We start from the raw sequence: 21,009 nt of genomic DNA, 5'->3' as shown, positions 1-21,009 counted from the left end.
TTGACAACCTGACGACCAGTTGCGGGGGTCGAGCTTCCATTCAAGGTTTGAATAACAAACGAGCTATTGTCAGAAGGTAGTCTAAGGGGAGAATGTGCCTGCAACGGCATACCAAGCGCAGTGCGGCCATTTCGACGTTGAATTCCAAGGCTTTTGAGCTAACCATCACACCAGCAGCTGTATGGATCACATGAATCAACCATGCTTATTGACGACATGTTGAATCATCTCCAGGAGAAAGGAACATCATGGGCAGCTTTGTATCTTATTTGAGAGCTCCTGAAGGGGGAGCCACATCGCGCGAAGTCTTGATAAATGTAACTTCTGGATGCAAGGGATACGTTTTTGGTCATATAATCAACGAAGTGGGAATACACGTGGATCTCGCTAAGTCCTGTTGTGGTTAGAAACTGATCGACACCAGAGATCCCTCCGAGGATGCAGCAATTTCTTGGCTTCACTAGACGCTATCGCAGATTTATCACAGGATTATCGGAGATCGTGCAGCTTAAATCCCCTTAGCACAGCAAGATGCTGTGTTCGTGGAAGATAAAACAGGAGGACGTCCTTTCAGCTTTTGAGCCTTAACTCTGCAATGCCCTGAGCATCGTCTTTACCTGAGGGTACGGGTGATCTAGTGGTATACCATGATGGTTCGAATCAGAGTACCAGTTACACGCCGATGCAAAACGAGAAGGTGATGGTTTACATGGGGGCATAACCAGGGGAATTGCACGACTCACAACCTGCAATAGAAGCCGCGGTCTTTGGATTAAGTTGGAGGCATTACTTGGACGATACCGAATGCACCACTTAGACCGATCACAAGGGCCTCCCGTGTACCCTGGTTCCGAAAGAGCTATATCAGTTAATGGCGTCGCTGGATGGAGCTTTTGGATGGTTACGACTGTGAAACTTGAATGTGCACGAGCTTTGCAGCTCACTATCGACTCTAACCCACCTGATCAGACCGCTCTGTTCAAACTGGGGAAATTGAAGGAAGAGAATTTTCTTTTTTCTTCAAGATTGAACCCATACAGGGCACGGAAAAGCAACCTTTGGCAGGTCGGATGATATTCGCTACCCCATGGAACGAATGTGGATCTCATTATACGGAAACTTTAGGGAACTTGCGTTGAGCAAAGCACATCGACCTCAATGTTCTAGTCATTTGGGTTCCGATATGAGATATTAGAATCTATAAACCCTGTACTGGTGGTCGGGCATGAAGGCCCACCTGGCAATGTATGTGAATAATGTTTGACTTGTGGGAAAGTCAAGGTGGAGTATCAGCAACCGGAAGCATCGAAACAGAAACAATATCGCCTGGATTATCGCTGATCGCCGCATGAAACCAACACACCTTCATGCAGTCAAGGGAACTGACGAGTCTTCTCAGCTTGTGAATAATCCTCTAGAAGAGACGGCTTACAGGCACAAGGTGTCAAATCCTGTTACCTTTGATTTTGAGCTATACCCGGTTTAAGGCCAGCAATACGCACATCCTTGGCTCACATCTAGACATGTGCATTGCTTATCACTGTAGGGCAACCGAGCGGAGTAACGAACCATCCGGACACATGAAGACATGTTGCGAACATGTGCGTGATCGATTTTAGTAAACATTTGGGAAGGCCACTTATCCTTGGGAGAGCTCTACTGCAGCTGTTACCATATTAGTATGCATACAGCTCTGTTTGACGGTATGGACAGTAACGCTAGTCTCCTTGTTGGATTAAGGTGGGTGACAACCTAATCACAGATCTGGGACTTGTACTCGGAACTCTTCAAGATTGCTTGGATCAGAAATTGTTTGACGGCAACGCGTGGCCGCCAGGAAAGCTGGTATGCCTAGGAAACACTTGGAGTTCGCTGGAGGCGAACGTGTCATAATCGAAAGTCCCTTCCTAGGAGGGTGCGATACGCTATAGGCAACGTAGCAAGCTTAGTTTACTATGCATTAGGACATCCGAATCTTTCGAAAGAATCGGTAACATGACTCACAAACTTGAGTTAGCTAACAAAATGGAATAACGTTCATGATGATAGTTCTACCTCGAATAAGGCAGTGGTTGTCTGATGAAACACTTGTGATACCCTTACTAGAGCCTGAGGTTATCGGATCAGTTGTATTTATCAGGGAATCTATCGAAAACATGGGCCAAGAGGTCAAGGTTCGTTAGCATAAGTCATATGTCAATCGTGAGAGTTCGTTGAAACCCAAGACGTGGACTGAAGTTCACGTGGGAACGTAAGGATCTGTTAAAGCTTTATTATCCTCCATTGTTCGTGTGGTTGAACCAAATTTTGTTATCGTTGGCGAATTTCGAGACGAAATTCCTTTTCAGGTTGGGGATGATGTGGCACCTGGGAAAAAAATCCACAGTCATCCTGACCTAACATTGCGTTACTTTTGGTTTACCGTGTCACGTTAGCAGTACTTACCAAATTTCGAGACGAAATTTCTTTCAAGTTGGGGATGATGTGACAAACCGAACTTTCAAATTATTTCCCTGACACGTTACTTGTTTCACACCAGTGTCTTCATAATTGTGTTTGCATTGTAAAAATTGTGCACGTTTGATATGTGATTGACATACGGTGTTACAGTGATATTTGGTACTGTGTTACTGTGTTATTATGTTACAATGGTAATGCATAGTTATGTTATAATGATTGGCGTATTGTTCATTGACTGATACAAGAAACTGTAAGTATAAACCATCGTGTAATGGCATAGCAAATATCACACCTGGTAACTTTCGTCACACACACACACAACGAAACATGGCGACTTTCGTCACTCATGGTGTTTCGTCGCCACAACAGGCCTCGGCCCAGAGTGGTTTCGGCCCAACTTCTTTATATTAAAACCCTTGTAATCGGTTACATGTAGATCACATAAAACCCTAATGCTCTCACTTTGACCTTTTTAATTTTCATCCGAATAATGATATTGTTGGATGATTAAAATAAGAAAAGATGATAAGCTTATAATCTCTCCTTCAATTCACGTGAATGGCTGCCAATATCCCCTCCCTATGCGTGATAATGATGTCCTCTCACCAAGTCCAATGTCCTTAAAAGTTGTCTGCCATAATTATATGAGAATTATGTGTGAGTTGAGTTTTGTTTACCAACCAGCCGCCAGTCCTTCAATCACGTGACAGTCTACGCATGTATGTATGTATTGATGCTGATGGTGATGATGAATGTTGTTGACTTTTGTTTTTTTTGCCGGCCGTTGAAAGTGATCGACGGACTCAACTTCGGTCCCCCTCCTCGAGGCATCAACCTGTTAACCGAGATATTGGTCAGTGGATCTATAACTATATTAATCCTCAGATTATTTGGGTTAATGTGTGTGTAAAATAGTGTACGTAGGTGTTATCATAGGCGAGAGTCCTGATGTTAATATGATCATTGATCCGAAGAGAGTTGTGTGTATATAAACATGTACGTATTGATTGATTGATGATTTCCTTCATATGCTTGTTAAATGACTGATACTTCTTGTATGTTATAAGTAATCGGCTGAATTGTGCCTTGAGTTGGGGTATCCCATAATGGTTGATAAACTGGTCATGATAGTGTTAGTGATTTAATGGGGATTCAATAGGTGAATAGGGATTAATATGGGACATGTAAACTGTGTAGTTAGGATCGATATTTGTTCCGGATGTACATGTGCTTGCTAATTGACAACTTATCATTGCTTAACAACTAAGATTCGCATGATCTATTTGTTACTCAGATTTCATAATTTATACTCATGATCTGGAATTCCTGATTTGTTAATGGGCCGGCCACAAGGGTTGGAAAGGGGGCCAAGACTTTGATATTTATTTGGACTAAAACAACATGGGGATTACGTATAGTTGTTACTGGAATCGGGAAAGGGATAGCATGTGTAACATTGGGCTGAATTGAGCACTGCATAGTGGTGGGCTGGGTTTCGGTGGACAACCCACACCCACACATAAACCGTTATTTGATATCTTGTCACCGTGGACCTCATGTGTAAACAAGTGAGTAGTTGGGCTGCATGCTAGAATGAGGGCCGTGGTCACAGTTTTGTTTGGATTTAATGCCTTGGGCCAGGTAGGGTGTTGGTTAAACATAACATGTGAGTTGTATATTAACTGTTGGCAGAATGGGCCGCATGTAAAACAATTGGTAGGATTGGGCCGAATGGTCTTGTAAACTCACACTAGTAAACAAAAGGTGTCGTGAACCAAATCATGTGTGTTATTAAAAATGATTATATGAGCAGGATGTGAGTAGTTGCAGTATGTCGAGTAATGCTTGTGATTTAATGCGTGTAACGATTTAGATGACATGAATTGATAAATGTTTTCATGAGACATGGACAATGTTGATTTACTGGAACAACTTGCACAACTTGTTTAATGCTAGTGCACTGTTTGCGTGACATGTGAAAATATTGTATGACATAAGTGAAACTGAAATACTAAACTGAGTGTTTTGGTAAATCATGATAGGACGTATTTGGTCAACTGTTAAACAAGTAAATAATCTTACCGAGCAAATCAAAGGTGAGTTCACTACATTCGAGCATGCGTCCCAGTGGTTGGGGACAGTCAGTGGGTATTCCATGGGGGGAATGAGTCTTTGGGTAAAAACGAGTATATTGGTTAATGATCTCACCTATCATCATTTGTAAGTCCCTCATCGGGTATTAGTTAGTAGCGCTACTTAGGTTTGGCACCCTCACACCGCTCCTGTAGAGGACGGAGGTGAACTAATGACCCAGTCTGGCCCAGTACTAGATAGGAGTACGTGGGAAGGGCAGTCGTGTATATCAGGAGCCGTCATTGTTCGGAATTGAGATATTAACAATATTACTTGCATTGGTTATTGAACTGCTTTACATACAACCGGTAACAAACATTTTCTAAAACTGTGAACTCGCCAGCTTTGTCTGATACACTTGTTACATGCTCGCAGGTCGTTAGGTGATTGGAACAGGAGCTTGTTGGCTGGAGAGCAAGAGTGGTCATGGTCATGCTGAGGACTTATTTATCAAACATTTATTATTATGATCGTTTAGTATTTACTTTATGGAATCTTTACGCTTCCGCTGAACTTAGGGTTTTGGATAACATATGATTGAGATTTCAGTATTCTTAAACAATGGAACTTCATTTTAAACCTGTGATTCAATGTAATTGGTGGCTCGTTGCTAGTGGTCACACGCCTAACAGGGACACTCCCTAGGTGTTAATTGAGGGTGTGACAAGGTTACACCTTCTAAACCCTGGATGACTTCTTTATTCAAACGCAGCTTGATAATATGTGCATACCGTGCCAGATCCATTAGTTCCCTGAAATACGTGTAGTTTGAAAAGTCAACATAAAGTTGAGCGAGTTCATGTGTAAGTGAGTAGGTATAAACCTTTGAAAAATTATCTGTATGTATGAAAATCCCTGGTATGTAGCAATTAAGGAAAAAGAGATCACCATTGGGTTGCAAAGCCAATGATATGTGTGAAGTGCTGTAGGAAGACTCAAACCTAGCAGATTTTTGCGTCGGGCTCAAAGTCACCACCTGGTTCATTCAGCGGACTCAGGGGTTGGGCTCGCTACACCCAGATAGATCTACCGCTAATGACCCTCGGTCCTACAATGACGATTAATGGCCTCTAGTTGTAGGTCCCCTTGATGTTTTGGATCTTCACAGAATCGTCTATCTAACCTAGAGTGCGGAATCCTCTAGATCAGATTGTAGCAGAAAACGTGTAGAACGCAGAAACAGCAATTCAATCAAACCGGGTTTTATTGATTATCTATCAAGATTGATTACAATCAATCAAACCCTAAACACAAACCCTAATTTCGTCCAAGCAAGCTCTCACGAAATTATGTCTCTCTCAAACTCTGTTTTGGCTGATTGACTGATTAACCTAAACCCTAAAGCCTAACCTTGTTTATATAACACAAGGTTTACTATTTGGGCTAGGGTTTGCAACATGGGCAAGCCTAATTCGTTTCCCCTTGACCCAAATGGGTTTAGTTTAGCCCAAACTCTATAATCTCACTATTACAAAGCTAAACCCGCTAACCGTTTATCGTTAAACTAATTACAAGATATCCAAAGACCAAATCTAAGCTGTTGTCACAAACATGCACCAACAAACTCCCCCTTGACAATAGCTTCATAAAAACTTTGTCTTCTGTCTTCGGTCAAAACTTTGTCTTCGGTCTTCTTGCAATCTTCAAGTAGTCTTGCACTGTCTTTGGTCTTTGGATAGCTTCAGCTTCAATAGCTTCTGTCAGCAACAGACTCCCCCTAAGCTGATGCATCCAATCACCAAATCTTTAACACGTTAGCGTTTGAGTAAACTCCAGTTCAGCATTTGCACAACAATCTTCAAACTCTTCAATCTTGTCTGCAATATAGAAAGGAGGTTCTACCATGCAGCCAATCAGATTCTCATCTTCACACTTCACAGCAACTTCTCAACAACAAACTGCTTCAATCTGTATACTATAAAACAAACATCTCGAGAAACCATAAGAATTTTTCAACATAAGTGAAATAAATTATTATTTTTCAAGAGATTAGTTAAACTGTATAACAGATTAAGCTTTTTCAACTTATCACCAACACGCAAAACTTTTGTCCAACACATAAGAACCTGCCTGTTTTGAAAATTTTGAACTCACTTTCTAACACCGTCTCCCCCTATCAGTAACAATTCTTCCAAGAATAACAGTTTTCCGTACGTTAAGAATTTTAAACAGAAAAAGACACTATTTTTGGATTTTTATATTTTTCTGAAAGCAAGTAAATAACAAAAACAATAAACACTCTATTTTTGTGAGAATCACTGGTAAGAAGATCATATCAGCACAAGCAAACTGTTTCACACAATCATATAATTCTTTATTCAATTTTTCGTGAAAAACAGTTCAAGACGATTACCAGTATATTTGTCCACTTAAACAAAATGCATGAACATTTCAAGTACCATTACCATATGATACGTTAAGGTAATTTTATTTTATGAAATACTAGCATGTCCCACAACAGGATATACCCCCACGATCAAGGTATGCACAAAGATTCATCGTAGTAGGTGAGTATACTGAATTCATCCTTTAAGATATTCTGACTGTGTCTAGGTCTGCATGTAATATGTGTGATCATGTTTTGATTGCTTAACTATGAACACCCAAATAAATACTAATCAAATCCTGGAAATATAAACAGCACACTCTATCATGCAAGTATCTTCCCTACCACATATTTCACAAGTCCAATCCGGAGTTCTGAAATCTTAACTGGGAATAGGTTGAGAAGAGAACAGAATAGATCTTAGTAGAGATGGTGTAATATACAGATCAAATGAGATTTTCTCAGTTTGACATAGGTTTCTTGGGTTTCTTTTGGGCACTAGAGGGCCTCTTTCGGGTGTATTAGATCTATAGCGCGACAACGAACAGCTAGGTCAGCATGTATCTGGATGCAGCAGAAGCTGTCGTTGCCTAGCACCTCCAGGTCAGCATATATCTGGATGCAGCAGAGGAGGTACACGACTTTTTTCAGAGAAGATTTCAGAATCAGATCAAAATTGTGTGTATCGGGAAATATACAGACATTCAAATAGAAATGAGCTAATTCCAAGTGATTATCTTTCCTGGGGTCATGTACAATATTAGTTCTAACAGACAGACAACCAAGATATCCCTAGTTGAAACAACAGTATAAAGACCCAAAACTTCAGATTTTGGCAATCTATCAACGCAGGAATTAAGGTCATTAAACCATACACCACTGATGTGTTCCCCACTCATATTCAGTTCATTTAAGTTTATATCACATTGATAAGTTGATTATTTCATGCTTTTTGCCTACTGGTACATCGTATGATGAAGCTGCTATCACACTTAAGCAATTTAATTTCAAGTTCAGTGTGACAGTCTAACTTGCTGATGTACTATCATTTCTTCTTTTCACACAGTGATAACTCATTTTTGATTTTCTATTTTTTTTATGTTTTTGAATTTTCAATTTTTTTTAAGAAAAGCAGTAAACTATTTACCAAAATTCTTATGAAAAACCAGTTATTCAGGATTCCTCATCCCGTTGAGTTCGACTAAGTGTTCAAAGCGAGCCCTGTCAAATGCTTTAGTATAAAGATCTGCCAGGTTATCCTCTGTGTCGACTCAACACTTTGAACTACAAATTTAAATCATTTAATATATATAAATCATCAATCTCACATCCCCCGTCCTGTGCCTGAAGCAGCCACTATCAACATAAGTTGATAATCCTCCTTAGCAGCTCCTGCACACACCAACTAAGAAATTAGTTAGATTGGGGGACCCAAGCCTTAATGGTCTTGGGTCGTCCAAATTCACCAACAACTGGAACATCCATCCAATATCCATTACTCCTAACTGGAGTCTTGGATCTCAGACCTGTTGGAATTTGATTTTGATTTCCACTAGGCCTTTGGTCCTGAGGGTTCCTATATACATTTGGACAATTTGACCTTTGGAAATTTTGATTTTGAAACCTTACATTTTGATTCCAAGAAGCTTGATTGTTATAATTTCTAAAGCCATTGTTATAGAAAGTTCGACCACCATTATTCTGGTATCGATTTTGATATTGACCTTGACTTCTGAAATTATTTGTATTTCCATTAAAATTGTTCATTTTAGGTGAACTGCTTCTAGGTCTCTGATATCTGCCTGGTGGAGATCTAGGCTGAAATCTAGGTTGATTTCTTTGAAAATGTGAAACTTGTGGAGTTCCTGTTCCAGCCTTATCTACACCAACAGCAACATTTTGTGGTTGCTTAGGAGCAAATTTCTTTGGAGAATTTGAGCCTTTCTCCTCACTATTACCACTCCTCTTTGGTAATTTCCCTCTCTGTTTGTCACTCATTTGTGCTTCACTATTTTTGTTAGGACAGCAGCTAGCTACATGTCCCTTTATGTGACACCGGAAGCACGATCTCCTTTTCAAAGACTTCTTAGCAGGAGTCTCTGAGGTAGATCCCTTATCAGATGGTGATGATGCCTTGGAAGAATTTTGTTCAGTTTGCTTTGATTCAGATTTTTCTTTGTTTTTATTTTTAGCAAACTCTACATTTGATTCTTTTTCAATAACAGCGGTTTCATTTTTCATATCACTACCTTGAACAAAATTAATTTTTTTAACAAAAGTTTGATTTTTGCTCTTAGGAGGTGAATATTTCTTTTTCAAAGATTCCCTGTTATTGTTCTTCCTGGCATCACCACTCTCAGACCCTTCACCTTGACTTGATGTCGATCCGAAACTACTTGGTGCAGTTGACATATAGGCTGCTAGCTCATTTTCATCCGGGAGGAAAGAATAGTCATGACTAAGAGGAGGTGGGACTTCATTATATCCCACACTAGTCTTGTCATTACTCTTCTTTAACCCACCCATCATGTGTTTCATAACAAAAGACGAATCTCTGAATTGACTTAATTTCTGTTCAAGTTCAATGATTTTGAGTTGTGCATCTGACAACTCTTTGCATTTTTCAGAAATCTCTTTTGTTTTCTCAGCCATCATTTCGTGAGCTAAGTCTATTACTTGAAGTTTTTCGTTTAATTTGCATGTTAAGGCTTCGATTTCACTTTCATAACCTTTTATCTTCTTCAAGTATAGAGATTCATTTCTTTTAGCAAAAAAGTTTGACTCTTTTATACTAGACATCTCACTCACCAGACTTTGATTTTGAGTTGACAACTTGCCAACCTCACCCTGTAGTTCACGACACCTCAAACACACAGAATTAGATTGTACCTCTTTCTCATGAACTTCTGTGGTTTCATCAGCAACAACCTTTTCAGCTTCACTCTCCTTCTCTACTTCAGCATCCACTTTTGCTTCAGCATTCTCCACTTGAGATTCAGTATCACTCACAGTAGTTTCAGCCTCATCAACTGGCACTATCTCTGCCATGAATGCCTGAGTGGCGCATTCATTTCCCTGATATCGCTTTTGTAATGCATCCCACATATCCTTTGAATTTGTGTACTTTGTGAAGGTATGCTTGATGCTATCAGGTAAGGATGATTTTATTGCAGCTAAAGCTCTCTTTTCAGCTTCATACACTTTCTTATCAGCCTCATTCATGTTCACGTAGTCTGTTCTACGTCGTCTGCCCTCAAAATCATGTACTGGGTTTATGTACCCATCTTCAATACATATCCACATGCGTGCATCTTGAGATTTAATGAAGGATTTGAAGTTGTTCTTCCATGTAAGATAGTTCTCCACCTTCATCATCTTAGGTGGTTTGTTGGTAGTACCAACCTCATGCTCCATCTTCAACAACTCGTTCAAAGTAGACATGTTTGACATTTTAACGTTAACAGACTGAGAAAACCGTACAAAATTTGTCCGAAAACAGTGGTTACCAAATTACACCGTTAGAATCGTCTCGAAAAGACGAATCCAATGATATATAATGTCAAAAACCGAAATCGGGATTTTCCAACGAGCTACGGATCAAATTCTATTTGCGAAACACTGAAAATCTTCCGACGCTTGCCAACTGAAATTCCACCACTTAAATTCTCTCCTAAATTCGCTGGTTTTGGTTAAATTCGCTGGTTCAATGTTTAATTTCGCTAGTTTTAATGTGCAGGTCAAATTCGCTGACAAGTCAAGTTCGCTGGTGTAGTTCGCTGTGTCAGGTCAGTTCGCTCAATTTCGCTTCAAATTTCGCCAAATTCGCTGGTCAATTTCGCTTGTACGACGACCAGTAAATTCACCGAGAATCGTAATAACTTCGCTGTGGAAAGTTATACGATCACCAAAGTCGCCTTTGGATTTAAGTTCGCCGGTAAGTTTGCTGGTTTAAGTTCGCAGATCAGTCAAAATCGCCAGAAACAGCTAAATTCGCCCAGTAGCTATGGAAAGTCAATCTGTTCGAATTTTTGATGATTTTCTGATTTTCCTAACAACTTTCTGCAAAATCAAACCAAGCAAATTATCAGTGATTTTCGAAAATCAACAAGAAACAGAACGAAGAACGCGAAGAACACGAAGAACAATCTTCGAATCTTCAAGTGTTTCCAGCCAAAATCCTTCAAACAATCAACCAAAAACAGTCCTGCAAACCTTAAAACCTGCAAAACAGCAATCAAACAAACCAGAATATCAAAACAGCCAACAAAAATCAAAAATCAGAATCAAAACACACCAAAATTTCGAAAATTTTAAAAACCCTAATTATCAGGTTTCACAAATTTCGAAATTTTACTCCCTGTTTCTGCAGCAAACAATTCTGAACCGAGCAATCAAGAGCCTAATGCTCTGATACCAATTGTAGGTCCCCTTGATGTTATGGATCTTCACAGAATCGTCTATCTAACCTAGAGTGCGGAATCCTCTAGATCAGATTGTAGCAGAAAACGTGTAGAACGCAGAAACAGCAATTCAATCAAACCGGGTTTTATTGATTATCTATCAAGATTGATTACAATCAATCAAACCCTAAACACAAACCCTAATTTCGTCCAAGCAAGCTCTCACGAAATTATGTCTCTCTCAAACTCTGTTTTGGCTGATTGACTGATTAACCTAAACCCTAAAGCCTAACCTTGTTTATATAACACAAGGTTTACTATTTGGGCTAGGGTTTGCAACATGGGCAAGCCTAATTCGTTTCCCCTTGACCCAAATGGGTTTAGTTTAGCCCAAACTCTATAATCTCACTATTACAAAGCTAAACCCGCTAACCGTTTATCGTTAAACTAATTACAAGATATCCAAAGACCAAATCTAAGCTGTTGTCACAAACATGCACCAACACTAGTTTCAGCCTACCCACTCACATGATCTAAGTAGTAACTCTCCTTATGCTAACCATACCATGTAAAAAGTATTCGTAATCATAGTAACTTGTATTTCACCCCCGAAGTATAAAAACTGAAAACAGTTAAGAGAAAAAGGGGGGAACATGAACTCACAGTATTGCGTCTTCGTACTCGTAACCCAATCTCCACGGCAATCACGACTACCTACAATGGTCTATTGTCTATTAGACGAACGGGTAGTGCCTTGTCTTAGTATTTGTGTTTTTGGGTTACGTTTCCGGTATTATTCCAAGTTATAACTGTTTTTAAGGTTTTGAAATAATAGTTAGACAACTATCTTAGAGTTATACTTCTCAAGTATTGTATATGCGCATTTCCTTCCCAAAGATGGGGATAATTTATACTTGTATACTCGTCTTCTTAACATAATATATGTACCTGTATATCCTGCCAAGTAATGGCGTCGTATTTCGATGTTATTGTTCCAAATAAAAATATGTTAATATATTCCCAAAAATAACATATTTCTGTTTCTACAGTTTCCAAAATAATATTTTACCAAAATATACGTATACGTTATAATTCCGAAAAATATATTTTTAATTCTCACTTGAAAATATATTTTAAATCACTTGTCTAAAATGTTCTGATTCCAAAATATACATATTTTTCCCAAAAATATTATATTTTACTTCATACAATTTCCCAAAATAATACTTTGTCAAAATACACCATTAAGAGTATTTTCCGAAAATACGCGCGTTACATTTTAGAGTTCGCGTTGTAAAAACAATACCGATGTAACTTAAATATTTATTTGTGAGGGCGTTGGTATTATTTTGGAGTCGTATTTTCATGATATATCAAGTAATATTATTTTTACCCTAAAAATAATATATCTTTAGTTCACAAAATAATCACGTAAGCACACAAGCGTTTTATTAAGAAATATATATTCCCAATATATATATCTAACAAGTTTCCTTTACAAAAATTCACCTCCGACACTTGGTTATTTTGTAATAAAAACCATGGCGAAATTTATATTTTGAAAACAAGTTGAAAATATACTCATAAACACTTGTCACCAAAAATATTTCTAAGTGTTATATTTTTAGAAAAAATTCGCCAGAGTTTCCTCTGTAACTGGAGGTGGCCACGCTTTCAAGCGTATCATTTTCTTTTCAAAATTCAACCAACAATTTATCAACCATCAATACACAATATTTAAACATCAAACATGACAAAATAAGTCTAAATTGCAAACTCATGAACTTGTAAGTTGTGTAAAAATATGTATTAAATTCCTAACATATTTAGCGGATCTTGTCATCTTTAAAAATAAAATCAGTTTCTTGAAAACTTTATTTTTAAAGAATATGTAGTCTTACAACTTCTAGTCAAAATTTACGAAAATATTTCTTTGTTAAATCTTCTTGCTACACAAGTGTTTACACACTTTCTTTTTCCCTAAAATGCTTATAGTTTGTGTAAGATCCGGATTTAAAGCAAGACTTGCCTCTTACACTTGGTTCTTCGAAAATACCACTTGTAGATCTTTAGATCTACTAGTTTAAAACCTTATTTTACAAGAAAAAATCGCTTTTACACAAGTTCATGTTTTGTTAGTGGAAGAGTTCATCATCTTGTAACTTTCACACTTAACAAACTACTAGTTCATGTTCCATGAACATGATCTAGCATGGTTAGATGATGATCTATCCCACTACTAGCATCAAACAACATAAAATAATCACAACTAAACAAGTTTCATAAGATTTACACCACTAGTTACTCTTTAACCAACTTATTTATCATTCTTTCAAGACTTTATGTTTTGATCTTGTGTGTCCTTGGATTTTAACCGTTAAATTTCTTATTAACCACTTTAAACAAGAACAAGAAGATGTTGGGAAGCACTTACTACTAGCTCGTGGCTAGGGAAGAATCAAAGCGAAAATAAGGTGGATAAAAGCAACGTAGAGAGGTTCTTGAGATTCCGAAAGCACCGGGTCTCCTCGTATGTTCTCTTGCACACTTGTATGTAAGAAAATAGCTTGAACAAGATTTGAATGATGGGTGGATGATGGATGGTGGTCTCGGCCGTGGGCTTCCAAGAGAGGGATAGAGAGCATTTTTTTTGTTAAGTGTTTAGTGAATGAAATGTTTATCTCTCAAGCTTTCTTATAATCCATCTTGTGCTTTTGTCCATCAAATAATATGTCTACTAGATATTAGACATCTTTGATTATAATAATCAAAAATTTGTGAAGTGTGTCCCCCTTGGGGAAACGATCGGTTGAGGGGGGGGGGTTTATAGTTGGATTTCAATCGAATGGTTAGTAACTAGTTAAGTTCCAAGGGTGTAAATTAGAGTATTATGTGTGTTATGAATTATAAAGGGAGTTAGGGTATTCGGGGACCCTAACTAGCTCAGAAAAGTATAAACAATGTTATTGACAATATTTTTATGTTCCGGGTAAAGTCCGGTTGTTCGGTTGGATACTGATCCGTTAAAGTGCTAAATAAGCATTTAAAGTGTCTTTAATAGTGTTTTAGTGACAAAATGAATTCCCGACACTTTGGAAAGTGTCTAGTATTATTTTTCCATGTTTTTGCACTTTACTAGTTAAATAAAATGCTGAATTTTGTAATAGAGTGCAGAATTTTGTAATTAGAGCATGTTTTAGGCACATCCGGTCACTATAACTATCACCTAGTGACGCAGTTTTACAATCCTCACCTCCCTACACTCCCTACTAGTGTAGTGATCTATTCCCGGCTCATACTGGCCTCAGAGACAGTGTCTGTCTAGTGCTGGCAATGTCAGCACGTTTATTGGGTTATCCGCTCACTGTGCTAACCGTGCTTTGTGCATCGAGTTTGTCACTAATGTTTGTATATAATAAGTGGAGTGACAGTATGAAGGTGATGCATGTGTATGTATGTATCAGAAATCAAGAAGCAGTTTAATCATAATGGCAAGCAAGCACAGTAATTAAGCATTAATTAAATATTAATTAACTTGTACGGATACCTGGTTTGGTGAGGGTTGTCACAATAAACATAAGTATTAAACATAAATATTGACTATTGAACATCTCAATATTTATTTAACATTATAAATTATAATATGCAAAGAAAGGTAACAATCATTATAATATTAGAACATAACAGTATAATAAGCAGATAAGTTTTCAGGAATTCAAAACCACACAATCAGTCCAAAACATAACCCACCAAACATCCAAAAGCAACAAAACGAAAATCATAAGTTCAACATGGCAACAGCGTATGAAATCAACACGTCAATGTATTTGAAAATACAGAAATAACTATTTCTCAATCTTTGGAATCAAAAGCGTCGAAACACCAGCATCTTCATCCTGGGACAGTTCATCACTGATGCAACGCTTTGTCGAGAAGCAACCTAATGCGTCATCCACATCGAACACTTCACAAATATTACGTTTTGTTTCATCAGAAGAGGGATTCTTAGTGCCTACAAGTGCTTGGGATGCAGTGTAACATTGTCACCACAGCATGACATCTCATCCTGATATAAAAAGACAATAAGTACTAACGTTTCAAAAAAATTAGTACAAATAACAAAATTCTCATATTACCTTCATAAGGTCAACAGGAGTAGACAAACTGCAGGAATTTGGAACCTCCAACGATTCGGACTGCTCATGCTTTAAGTACATAATACACAATAACATAAAATACACACAATGGTATAAATCTATTTCAAAACGATATGATATGAAATTAAAAGAATGACATAATGAAGATTTAAACCTGGTTAAGATTGAATTTGGCGCAGAGCGCGGCAAGGATCTCATCATCGTTAGTGGCCATTGAAATACCATAGTTTTCAACCTGATGCTCAATGTTATAGTCTTTAACACTTATGATGAACGCATACCTCTTTCCGATCAATGTGTCAAAGATCTCAGGATATGGGTTCGGTATCTCTCCAGAATTAACAACCTATGATTTTATAAAAATTAATATAAATTACAATGAACAGAATGATTCTATAATTGAGAGCATACAATTTTATAAAAATTAATTTTAAATTATATTTACTACATGATCAAATAACTGAATGCATGTATTTGTTACCTGATCTTGGATTGAAAGTAACTCTTTGGCAGTTTTCTTAAGAATCTTGTAAGCTTCAAAATCAAACAGTGTCAATGACACAGTACCGGAAGAATCTTGAACCCTAATAGGTATCTTGAACCTCTCAAAGTTCAAAACAAATTTCAAACATTAGTATTACTAATAACAAAAGTGGTGCAGGTTTGACCACAGTGCTCAAAAGACAAATCCAGCATTGAAGAGGAGAAATGAGTATAACCAAGCCAAACAATGTTATGATCTGAAGGTTTGGACTGAAAGAAGTGAATGGTATGATAACAGAGTGTGCTACACCTGTGGTGTTAGAGGACACATTGCTGTTAATTGTCAGAATTGGAGGATTGAATCGAGAAGATGCTATAATTGCAATATCAGAGGACATATTGCCAGAGATTGCCCAAGGAGTTCGATGAGAAGATCGAGGGTTGAATCTCAGAAAATGGTGAAGAAACCAGTCAATGTCAAGCCCAAAGAACAGAAGGTTCAAGAACCTAAAGTTCAGGAAACTAAAGTAAAACTTTCACAGGGGCAAAAAGACAGACTGAGGAAAAAGAGGAAGAAAGCACAAGAGTATTTGGAAAGAATTTTGTCCTCGGGTTCACTAGTTGGTTCAAATAAAAGTTCTGATGAAACGATTCACTCGATTGCAAAGTCAAGCAAGACGGTTTCATCAGATACAAATTTGAGGACAAAAGAGAAAAAGGAGAAAAAGAAAAGTGTCGGCGATGAATCTGACAGGTCAAAGTCAGACAAGCCACACTCGGGCAATGAATCTGATTCCACAAAATCAGAAGAGCCACAACTTGAGGTAAAAAAGAAAGAAACAATTCTTTTAATGAATGATAAGGATTTTCCACCATTACAAGCCGTGAACCAAAAATCAAAAGGTGTTGATACTGGAAAAATGTTTAATAGTAATGTTAAACATATTTTTAGTAAGATGGCTGACGGTAAGGAAAAAGGAGTAACAGAATTTTATGAAGAAAAGAGAAAAGCTCAAAATACGCCTAAGACTGGCCAGGCTTGGGTGTCAAAATTGGTTGGTTAAAATTCTGACTTGCCGGAGCTTCCAGGTTAGTAAGTGTGAAGCAGGTATCGGCATCATTCTTGAGAAATTCACAGGATGGTAACTGTGATATTTCGTTTTACTAAGTGGTTAATCAAGGACATTAAGTTGTACTTGATTTTCTACCAGTGATTGTGGTATTTGACCTAACATTGTTAAATCTTTCAAAATGATTAAAAGAAAAAAAGGTGATGATATGAACCCCTAACCTACGAGTGGTTGGTAAGCAAACTATGTTTCCGGAAAAACCATTTTGATTAAAACAAACTTAAGTGTTTTGAGATCATAATGGGAAAATAGTTTGTTGAAAAAGGGAGTATTGATTGAATACGCCGAAACCCTCACGGCTGAACGAGCATGATTACTGTCACAGATTGAAGCACGGTTTTCTAACTGTCAAAATCAATGGGTTGTAAATCATGGGGGTACTATATGCTAGATTTTCTGCAAATCAGAGCACTTTAAGCAGAAAATGGATGGCGAGACAAAGCTATCTACATCGGTTATCAAATTTTTAATGATTTTGTATTTTAGGGGGAGAAAAATTGTTAGAAAATACAAAAACATTAGAAAATTTGAAAAAGCCAAAAACATGATAAAATTCAAAAATTTTGAGTTTTGCGTAAAAAGAGGAAATGATAGTACATCAGTAGACAGTTACAGTATGCTAAAGAATTGTAAAGGATTAAATAGCTTTAAACAGTCTCACTGATGATATGTCGATAGGTTTTTATACACTTAGTAAACTTTTTCGGGATATAAACCTAAATTCAAACACTTGCTTATTTTGTGGGGAACACTACTTGAATATATAGGTAACCCCTGAAATCTCGTTTGAAAGGTCCCATATTCTGAGATACTAGGTCTTTATACTCAGTGATATCTGGGGTATTATTCTGGGACTTCTGTTGTATGGAAGTACTGACCTAGTCCCCGAATAATACTTTCTGCAAAATGCTTGAAACATAGCATAAACCCTCAGCATGCAGATGAAACAATAAAATTGATAGTCGCTGCTGTTGTAACTAAAAGATCCTCTAAAGGGGACATACTGAAAAGTCGAAGCTGATATCTCTCTGCGCATACGGAAGTATCGACCTGAGATCCCTCAGTCCTCGCATACCTAATTTATGTACAGATATCATTGTAGTATAATCACCTGTAAGACTGAATATTGAGATTCTGGATACGGGAGTATATTCAAGAGGTGGGACACATGAATGAGTTTAAGTTCTTAAAACATCTAATTCGTATCCTGAATCAGTTGAAATTTGTATGAAAATTTAAGTGGATCAGTATATCGACAATCTAAGTGAATTGTTTAATTCTTAAAGTGAAATTAAGCTCAACGGTACTTGTGACTTGTCAAAAACTGATATGATCCTCTGACGCATACTCAAACAAAAATATTTTCTGTAAATATGTTTGTATATATTTCTTTACTGCTTTATATTTTCAGAAAATTCAAAAAGATTTTGATTTCTGTTTTATTTTCGGCAACCGATATCTGACATGCTGAGTTTCAAAATCTGAGAAAGCCGATTGTGTTACTGAAAATAAAATAAGTTCATTAATTTGAAACTTGATATTGAAAATCAAAAATTGAAAAATAGTTTGTGATATCTCCAAGGTCATTAGCTTGAACTTGGATGATAAACTGTGAGGGAGTTGGATTCTTTAACGCTGCCATATCTGTAAAGTTAGTTGATAGGGGGAGTGGATTAGAGAATTTGATTGATGGTTTTTTAAAAAAACATTGTTACTTATAAAGGTTTGAGTGTTGCAGATGTTATACCAGACTACGATCCCGAAAGCCGAGTCTAAGGGGGAGTCTGAAGACGAGCTCAACGCAAACGGAAGCGTGCAAAGAGCCAGGTATCGTTTCTGGAAGAGCTTGTAACTGGAAAGCTAGGTGTCGATCCCAAAAGCACGGAAGCTTGACGATTTCTTTCGTTACAAATCTTTCCTCCACACCTGACTTACAGTGGTTACAACCATTGTAATACCAAAGTTTATCAGTGCATATAGCTGTGATTGTGCCAATAACCAAAACCTTCTTTGTCTATCAATATCAAACAAAAATAATAACACTTAGAAAAGACTATAAAAAAACTCAGCATGTAGAGTACTTATAAGAAAATACACACTGTTGATATGGTTCCAAGGAAACCAATAAGCATGAAATCATGGTTATTAAGAAACTCATCTTCAACACTTGAGATAACGTTTGAACCAACATGCTCATTTAATGAAGATGAAGCAGAAATTTTCTCTACATACGTAAACAGATTCATGTGATCAAATTAAAACGTAAAAAGTAAATGTAAGTACAAAATAATACTGTTCAATGTTTATATGCATATTACTAACTATACCTCTTCCTAAAAGAGGATATCTCTTCAATGTCAGTGTCAATAAAAAGTCTGCTAAGCTCAAACCCGTTTGCAACTCCACGCTTGCGTGAATTTAAAAATAAAACCAAATGTAGATCAATATAAATAGTGTCAAATTTAAAACATATAAATAAATATAAAGATAAATTACTAAAAATAAAAAAAAAGTAAACTAATTAGGTTTAAATTGTACCTTTGTAAAGGTTGACCATACCAAAATGACAAAGGATAACAACATATTTCTCTTGTTTCTTATCATTCATGTAAGCAAACATGTCAATAGCAAAACCATCCCACAAAGTAACCGGACACTTTTGGCCTCTAAAATATTAACATAAAACATAATAACATCAAGCAACCTTGTAATGCTTTAAACGTCAAAATGCAACAACTTAATAAAAAGAACTCACTCAAGGTCTTCAAGTCTAAGATTAAGTCTCTTGCCCTTGCTCCCATCCTTCTTTGATATATCCTCTAGATTGAAACATATATCCACATAACCAATCCAATCTATAAACAAAAATATATTGTTAAAAGAAAACAACATTAAGAAGAGATAACAAAAAAAAACAATAAGACAAAACAATAGATATATATCATGTAGTGATTTACATACCAATAACTGTATTAACTTCAATTTTATTTTTAACAACATCCTTGAGGTTAACGAAATTAAAACGGTATTTCGGTCCAGACCAGTCAAGGCATTTCTTAACAGAAGTATAGAAATACAGTGATATTTTGTCATTTCTCTTGGTATACTTAGCAGAGGACTTATTAGTAGCAAGAGACGGTTTGGTGATAAGAAGACATTCATCCAACTGAAGGAAGTCTTTGAATTTTCCTAGCATCTTATGCAGACAGCTAGCTTGTATCATAGTTCCCTAAGAATATGAAACATCCGATTAAATAAAAAAGATTTTATATAACATTTGGATATTCATATGTCCAAAAAACTTATAAGACAAATATATACGGTACCATCTCATCCATGAAGATCATATCAAGACGATATATTTCATTTTTGTTATCATTCATCATCTTCTTCGAAATGCTAACAATCTTCACTCTAATCGAATAGTTGTTTGAGTATTTATTAAGATCGTTAAGCATGCTAACCTTTGCAACCTCCATTTGAAGACTGTACATAAAAAAACGAATAAGCAAAATATATCTATTGCTAAATGTAATATGATAATACAATAAGCATGGATGTTCTTAAAAAAAAAATATCAAGGTTGGAATTCAAGCTTACCAATTCTCCATTAAAAATTTTAATTGAATGCAGTGGCAAATGTAATTTCAAAGGTAAGTAGCGTGTATCCTTATATGTTGCTTTATTAAAGTAATTAAATAATATTAGAAATAATATGCAAAGTAGGAAAAAAAGAGAGAGAACGTCAATTTTAAATTACCATTTTGGAACAAATAGTCATCAAGAATTTTTTTTTTATTTTTTAATTCAACTTTAAATTTTATCATTAAAACAATGTTGGAGGAACTCTTATGTCATTGGAGTGTAATGATTAGGTAAAATGATAATTTGATTGTAATTCTAGTTTTCATTTGATAATT

The 21,009-nt window shown here is 36.7% G+C and overlaps 1 protein-coding gene across 1 annotated transcript; it reads right to left on the bottom strand.

The window, feature by feature from the left end:
• Positions 1-15,331: 15,331 nt before the first annotated feature.
• On the bottom strand, positions 15,332-20,700 carry LOC110875703 (replication protein A 70 kDa DNA-binding subunit E-like). The gene is made up of 11 exons (XM_022123907.1): positions 20,690-20,700; positions 20,416-20,575; positions 20,051-20,318; positions 19,845-19,944; positions 19,628-19,755; positions 19,189-19,313; positions 19,048-19,103; positions 15,958-16,078; positions 15,631-15,822; positions 15,456-15,524; positions 15,332-15,385 (listed from the first exon to the last, which is right to left on the bottom strand). The coding sequence occupies exons 1-11, from the start codon at positions 20,698-20,700 to the stop codon at positions 15,332-15,334; spliced, it is 1,284 nt and encodes a 427-aa protein (XP_021979599.1).
• Between the last annotated feature and the right edge of the window lie 309 nt (positions 20,701-21,009).

The sequence above is a fragment of the Helianthus annuus genome, chromosome 9 (assembly GCF_002127325.2).
Source record: "Helianthus annuus cultivar XRQ/B chromosome 9, HanXRQr2.0-SUNRISE, whole genome shotgun sequence".
Lineage (NCBI taxonomy): Eukaryota > Viridiplantae > Streptophyta > Magnoliopsida > Asterales > Asteraceae > Helianthus > Helianthus annuus.
The sequence above is the reverse complement of the archived record's forward strand: the minus strand, read 5'-3'. Positions and strand labels throughout refer to the sequence as shown.